The sequence below is a fragment of the Lactuca serriola genome, chromosome 8 (assembly GCF_051521515.1).
Source record: "Lactuca serriola cultivar US96UC23 chromosome 8, Lser_US96UC23_V15, whole genome shotgun sequence".
Lineage (NCBI taxonomy): Eukaryota > Viridiplantae > Streptophyta > Magnoliopsida > Asterales > Asteraceae > Lactuca > Lactuca serriola.
The window spans coordinates 82,119,781-82,127,935 of record NC_136415.1 but is presented as its reverse complement, the minus strand read 5'-3'; the positions used below and the strand labels follow the sequence as shown (position 1 = coordinate 82,127,935).

Genomic DNA, 8,155 nt, shown 5'->3' with positions numbered 1-8,155 from the left:
TTTCATCGTTGAAATTAGCCTTAAAAATTTGTTGCTCACATCCGGTCCCCTACGTACCTATAACAAACGTACACGCCCTATAATAACACATATGGAGGTGGCAAAATGACAGGTTGGGAAACTAATTACCTTTGTATAGATCAAAACAATGGTGGGGTTGGACATTGAAAGAGTTTCCTTTGTGTAGGGTCCGGAATTTGGATGCTAGCTCTTATAAATTTTGTTTGTGTCAAATAATATTAACAAGCACCATACATAATTAGTGCTTGATCCCAAAAATAAGATTTATGCATAATCATTATTCAAATCTTACATTGTACAAAAGGGCCTATAATTCCATTAACGAGTCAACACTATAATTGTTTCAAAACTTCGTTTATCATGTATACATAGAACACTTTATGGAACATTTCTTTCTATATACATATAAAGATCAATAACGTGTAAAACTTACGTCTCTTCCTAGAGCTAATAGATGCATTTCGATCCACATTTATACTTCTTCTTAATCATGCGAGCACATAAGAAACATGGTGCACCTCCATATGATATAAAGTCGTGCCTTTTGCTCCCTGATTTGCTTAGAACATCGCACTAGTGATCGTTGTTTCAAAGTCTTGAAGCTTGATAAACCTGCAGCTGCCATATGAGAACTTTGTTGTTGAAAGCTTTTAGAGTATTATTCTGCACATATATACTTACATGTGTCTATATATATAGGCCAACTTAAAAGAGTAAACTTGCATACCCCCACCCCACCCTACCACCTCCCCCCGGGTCCATAAGATAAGGGAAAAAATAGTGGCGTGTTTCTCCTTACACTAATGGCCAAATTTGCTTTAAAATGACATGTCATCAAGCTCCTATTTTTGTAGTCAAAAGGGACCATACATGTCTTAAGAAACGACTGGATAAGATGGTGATAAACATACATGCGTGTTTATACGGGCACATGGTGTGTTACGATAAATGATAAATGATTGATTGGTCAAACAACCTACAGTTTTTTGTGTTCTCAAAAATATAAATCTATCTAAAATAATATTATTTCAAATTGAAGAATAAAACTACTAATTAGTTGGCTCTAGTTTTAACCAGATCAGATCGGAAGTGTTATTTGGTGTACATATGTTTGTGTGGCTCAAGATGAAGAAGGCGTTCAAAATTTTGGTTGCATGTTGTTCCTGTAGGCTGTATGAATCAGACAAATTGTCTGGCACTTTACCCAGCTTGTCTATGCCGGATCCTTTGATATGTATGCATTTGAGAGTTGTAAATAATGTACAACTCAATTATGTACTTGAGCACATTTTTGTATTTTGACCAATTTTGTTCAAAAATAAGTTCATCTAGATTATTTTGTTGCATTTCTAACGAGCCAAATGTATGAATTAAATGTAAAACTTTGGATGAAAAATAACCTAATGTATATTTAAGTGTTTAAAATGTCTTAATAGTTTTGTGGCGCAGACTGAAAGTTAACACAAAAGTTGTTTATAAACGATAATTATACAAAATCTCATGGAAATAAGGCAAGGAGAAGCTTAGATGTTAACAATTGTGTCTCCACCTAGAGATAGCGAGATTTTTTTCATAACATTATAACTTGTTTATCTCTTAAATGAGAAATATAAAGAAAACCAAAGGGTTTTTGGTCTAGTTATGCCAAAGTGTGTGAAAATATGTTTATCTTCTAAATAGTTAAGTATTCAAATGTCGTTGACAAATAAATAGTTTAAGAATAGGATTTAGAGGATGTGTTAACCGTTCAAAAAAATACAAAAAAATGTATAAACACAATGTATAAACCTTAAGAGTCTTTGGCCGAACAAAATATATGAAGATATTTATGTCTCTTTTTTTACTCAATTTAGTATAAAAAAATCAATGATAGTTAGTTTGGGCGCCAGCTGATTTCAATTAGCTATTTCACATAGTTCGTCAAATATCTATTTTAACATCATATTTTCACTTACATTTAGGGATGAGCATAAGGATTGAACCGGCCGGAACCGGACCCGACCCGGAAACCGGTTTCGGCCAAAATCAAGAACCGAACCGGCCTGGCGGTTCTACCGGTTCTTGTCGTGTCTTCAAATATTGGAACCGTTACTCGAAAAATAGCATCATACAGTTTCGGTTTTTGCCGGTTCTACCGGTTCCGGTTATATCGGTTCCGATTCCTACCGGTTCTCGGTTCCAAAAATCCACAAAAATAACGTCCCGGTCCCGGCCCGACCGGTTCCATCGGGTTTCGGTCCCGATGCCGGTTCCGGTTTCGATACCGGTTTCCCGGTCCATATGCTCATCCCTACTTACATTTATTGATCAAAATGCCTTTGTTAGAAATCCATTTCAATGGTTAACATTTTAAAAGATTTTTCTTAAATATTACTTAATTATCTTTATCTTTTTAATATTTTACATAAACCACCATCATATTGTTTTTTAGATTTAAGTCTGCGTAACATGTTTTAAAAATAAAATTGATTGATATTAATATTTTTAGTAACTATAAAAACTATTAAATAGTATGTTACGATATTTTTTTCCCTCTTTCTTATATGTATAATTTTGAAAATTTTGGCAATATACAAAAATGATGTAAATTTCTAATAATTATATTAAAATTTATTTTGAATATTTCATTAAATAGATTAAGTAATATATAGAAAGATATATAAAATAAAATAAAATAAAAAATTCTAAATATAACTACCGTCTACCGTGTAAAATAAATTACTATGAAATATAAATGATCAAAAGGGATAAAACATATAAAGTAATTAAAATGTTAGAGAATAATAAATGGTTGAGTAACCTATTGAAAACCTCATCACCACTCTAATGGTAAAAAGTTTTTCAAATAGTTTTTGAAAAAACTATCATCGGCAAGAATCTTAAAAGCTACAATAAACCATTTATTTTTTGTCTTAGCAGACACAAAATTATAATAAGCTTAAAATATAAGCTAGCATATCTTATGCGAGTAAAAAAAAAAGCTTAAATATTTGATTCAAACTTGTGTTGTCACCTCTATCATGTTGATCTAAAGGGGATTGCTTCGTGTGGTTTCTAAATAATCTCGAGTGTTATCACTATCCTTCCTCTCGTGTTGATTGTGCCAATTTTTCAAAGTTTTATATAATCTCAAATATGGCCTTGTTTTGGGTCGTTTAAAGATTAGTATGTCGGGTTTAAATGCTCATCATAGGGTCGAACCCACGTGCAAAAACCTTTGTTTTTGTGTTGTTGGTGAAGCATGGCCATACAAATGTTATCATAACCCTATCAACAAAAGAATGTCGAATTTATTTAGGAAAATGACAATTTTCGTCAAACAAGATTCTTGAAGCTTTGATTTGGTTTTGTTTGTAAAGGAATAATTAATGTAAATGATAAATATAATATAATAAATGTAAATGATGGATATAAATCTATAATGCAATTCCGTGAACTGTGGCTATGATCAATACATAAAAAGACAAGTCATAACATTTATAGAAAAATAAAGATGATATCCATACAAAAACTTGAAAATTATTTATAGTTTTTTTTAATCTTTTTATCACTAGGATAAGCATTTAAGGATTTGATCCAAAGTAACACGTTTTAATGTTTTATTTATAAATTAAAATATGCCGTTAGCATAAAATTGATTTCTTTATGTGTTTTTCTGACATGATATAAAACAAAACACTTAGCATAAGGATAATCAACATAAAAGTTACTTTTTTTATGTATTTTTCTGAGTTGATATAATACAAAACACTTAGCATTACAGTATAATCATTTTTTTCATTTTCAATACTCGTTTATTTGTTTTTTCTTTAGTTGGAAATTCAACAGAAAGTTCTACCAAAGAGTTTTTAGTATAGGTGAGTATTTGGGCCAGACTAGACATGTTTGACAAAAATTGATGGACTATGGACCAGGCATGTTGACGCTTATAGGGTCCAACTCCAGGTCCAGTTTTTCCGGTCTTGTGTCCGTTGGACAGGTACAACTTTAGGTGCATATGGTACAACTCGTTGAAGCCCTACTGAAGTTAGTTTATCTATTACTTTAAAACAAATACTCGTTGGAGTAGAACTAGACCTGCCGGACCTAGCCTGTTTTGTACCCAGATTGATATTCCATGCTTCAAAGAATCGAGAATCATACATACTCTAAAAAAACCAGGTCTGATGTGGTTTAGAAGTCTAAATGATCACCCCAAGTTTCCAGTCTATTGGTATAAGGTGTCGCCTCCTTTAGCAAGGTCGAGGGTTCAATTCATGTATGAAACATAAATGGAATTGTGAGTAGTTTAAAATAGATTAGATTTCAGTTAAAAAAATCGATCCATTCTAAGAAAAAAGGTGTTGGATATATATATATATATATATATATATATATATATATATATATATATATATATATATATATATATATATATATATATATATATAAAGAGAGAGAGAGAGAGAGAGAGAGAGAGAGAGAGAAAGAGAGAGAGAGAGAGAGAGAGAGAGAGAACGGGAAGGGGATGGTATGGTTGTTTTTTATTTCGGTGTAACATCCGATTTTCAGGAACGCTTTTCTGTATTAACTAGAATTATTAAGTTTTGGGGTTCTCTCTGGGTAGTGGCACGATGGATTTAGAGGGTGTGGCGCGACTATTTTGTGATGTGACTATTAAGAAAACTTGCGGCGGCGAAGGGCCTGTTTGGGTTAAACTATAGAGCTCTCAAGATTTAGGCTTATTTAAGGGCTCAATTCCCTATAGTTTCGTCATTTGACAGTCTCTACCTTCAAAAAACATTCTCTCTTTAAACCCTAGCCCCCATTTGATAGTTTGTGTGTTTGGCGTCATTTTGTGAAGATCAAGGGAAAGAAGCTTGAATAAGTGGGTTGGAGTGTGATTCTTTGGTATTTCAGCAAGAAGGTCTTCTTTTAGACCATTTGTGAGTAAAAATCTACCACCTTTATACTTTTGTATTGCTAGATATAGGTTATGGTTGTCTTGGAGGTCATTTTGGTCTCTTATCCTTGTGTTCTTGGAGTTTGAAGAACTCCAGAACCTATTGGTTATGTTTTAATGTTTCTAGACCTAAATTATTAGAGAAATAAGGCTTTCATATGCTTACCTTTAGCCACACATATTGGTTTTAACCCTTTTGATGAGTTTTGGACATAGGGTTTAGATTATTGGATGATTAAGCCTTGCTTATGGATAAAATTGGAAACTTCATCCATCAAGACCTTTATGAGAATCAAATCAAAGTTTTTAAGCCTTGGACTTAAGGGATTAAGCCCTTATTAAGGAAGGTTATTAATCCATATTCATGGAATGACCAGATTCATGGCTTGGGGCATGAGCTCGAAGAATCCACAAATATTTTGTCGCCTAGCGATCATGCTGCAAACAAGTGTTGGTCACGACGTGATGGTCATTGCCGTTTTGACCAAGTTTGACTTTTGGTCAAACTTGTGGGGATTTGAGCTATAGTATGAGGTTTGACCTCTATTTTGGTTATAAGTTGTTTAGGCGAGCTGTTTATTTCCTGAGATTGTGATATTACTATTATTAGCTTTAGGCGAGTCTTTACACTATATTACTTATGTCATGATTGGATCCTTTATGTGTTGGATGCATGTGTAATATTATGACATGTCAGTATGCTTAAGTAGACAAGTATGCTCTTGATTATGGTTATTGTTTGATTGTTTATTGATCGGTATGGTATATGACTTGTTGGGCTGATGACAAGATTGGGTTAGGTTGTGAGTCATACAGTGTTGGGTAGGATGATGACAATATCGATTTAGGTCATGAGTCAAACATTATTGGGTGGGCTGATGACAAGATCGAAACATGTTGTGAGTCAAAGAGTACCCAATTAGGATAATAGCGAAATCGGAACTGGTTGTGAGCTAAAGAGGCTCAATACTTGCATGTATAGCTATTAATGTGATGTTTGTGATATTTTAGGAAACTCCCTAAGTTTTCTGCTTACAGTTACAGATTAAATGTTTTTGAGGTTGTGTGTGACATCCCGAATTTCACGGCCAGAAAATACCGACTTGTTTATGCTTATTTAAAAATCAGAGTATCCTTTTGAAGAATAAGATTGCGGAATTTGTTCCCAGAAAACATGATAATGATATTATCAAAGCATTTCCAAAGAAATGTATTTTATTTATATTAGAACTCGCAATATACAATTTCACCTCATATAAGCAATTTTACCCCACCCCGTCGATCCTCACAATGACACGATCCATACCCTCGGATCTAAAATGAATGGCTTTAACTAATCTATACTCCCGGATCATGTATTAATGATTATGTCTAATCCATGCTCTCGGATCAATGACAAATGACTATACCCACTCCATACTCTCGGATTAGGGACAAATTACTATGTCTAATCCATGCTCTCAGATCAATGACAAATTTTAGAGTTCTACCCTCCGTGTATATCTCACCCGTACTCACAAGAGGATACAACCCGATATTCATCTTAATTAATTTATGTTTATTATGTATCCTAAATCATCATATATTATTAGATATGCTCTTAACACGTATTTCAGGCAATATCAAATATCTCACACGTAAACTTATATTTAATACTTTAATTAATAACTGTATTAAAATCATGTTCATGAAAGGGACTATGCACTCACATGTTAAAGTGATGACTCAAAATTCAGGCAGCGCTTCGCTTCTAGCAAATGTCTTTTCCTTTGACAAAACCTAGTATCATTATCACTATGTTTTAGTCTAATATTTATTGCGACTAATTATTAGTCTAGGTTCACCATTAACTCAAAGTATACTTCAAGATCTATCAAGTAAGGAACAACCAGGTAGGATCATATCGGAGGTAGGGTCCATTTGGTATACGAAGTATACTATTTGGAAATCCCACTTTAAACACCTTAGTAAATCTAGCCTAGACATCATCCTTGTAAGTAGATCAATCAGTATAACGACTTGGAATCACTGATAAATCTTGTTTATAGGTTCATAATAATGATAATGAACTTAAACATGAGTTATACTTAAAGTACGGTAAGCATAACTTAACTTACAGGTGGTTTAGCAAGAAACCGGACTCTACACAAGTAGAACTTCTGAGCTAAAAGCTCTACTTCTTGGGGCTTTCTGGCACTTTGGGGCTTTTCTTCTAACACCTAGGAGGTGCTAGCGGAAGGCATAGAGGCTTTGGGGGTGTTTGGGAGAGAGTTGGTTCAAGAAGTGTGAAGAAAATAGCGAAAAACGCCATCTATTTATAGGCTGCAGCAACCGAGTACGTGGGGTGTACGCAATGGGTATGTTTGGCGCACGCAAGCTATACTGGGCGTACTCATGCTAGGTATCACGATCTTGTGGCAAGCCGTAGGGAAGAAGGCGTGGCCTAGATCATGCTACGTGTCACTCTGAAAATTAATTATCTTCTAAAATCCGTAACTTTCGCATACGAGCTTCGTTTTGATGTTCTTTATATCCACGCGTAGGTATCGATATGATCTACAACATTCATTTAGATTTCGTTGGCTAAATTTGAATTTATTTTTAAACTTATATTTTAACAGACTTAGACAGTTAAAGTCCGTTAAAAAATCATAACTTTGTCATCTGGCGTCTGTTTTCGACTGTCTTTATATCGTTGGGATCCTATTTATGAGACCTTCAATTCTTGTTTAGATTGTGTCGGTTAGGAATCGATCGATCTAAAATTCGATTTTCGCTTTGTATACTGCTACATTGAATTTTAGAAAAATCATAACTTCCTCTAACGAAGTCAAATTTGGACATCCTCTATATAGACGCTCTCGGTTTAACATATACTACGACTTTTGTTTAGATTGCTAAGACTAAAAAGTATTCGTCAAAAATTACTTTTTACGATATGCGAAGCCGTGCCTGTTTAATTGTGAAACTTTGATGGGTCATAACTTCTTCGTTATAAGTCGGATTTCAGTGTTCTTTATATGTACGGAATCCTTGAGACATATACTATAAATTTGGTGAAGATTATTTATCTAAATAATTTTCTATCAAAAATTCATTCTTAATGCTTTTTATCTTTAAGTTGACTAGCTCGAGTCTATGGGTGTTACATTTATCTCCCCCTTAGGATGATTACGTCTCAGAATCATCAAC

The 8,155-nt window shown here is 33.7% G+C and overlaps 1 protein-coding gene across 1 annotated transcript; it reads right to left on the bottom strand.

Moving 5' to 3' along the window:
• Window positions 1–266: 266 nt before the first annotated feature.
• LOC145068930 (small polypeptide DEVIL 14-like) lies at window positions 267–700 on the bottom strand. The gene has a single exon (XM_079015899.1). The coding sequence runs from the start codon at window positions 644–646 to the stop codon at window positions 506–508; it is 141 nt and encodes a 46-aa protein (XP_078872025.1). The 5' UTR covers window positions 647–700; the 3' UTR covers window positions 267–505.
• Window positions 701–8,155: the final 7,455 nt, after the last annotated feature.

Coding starts and splice junctions, on each gene's coding strand:
- LOC145068930 (XM_079015899.1), bottom strand. CDS start 646: ATGGCAGCTGCAGGTTTATCAAGCTTCAAGACTTTGAAACAACGATCA.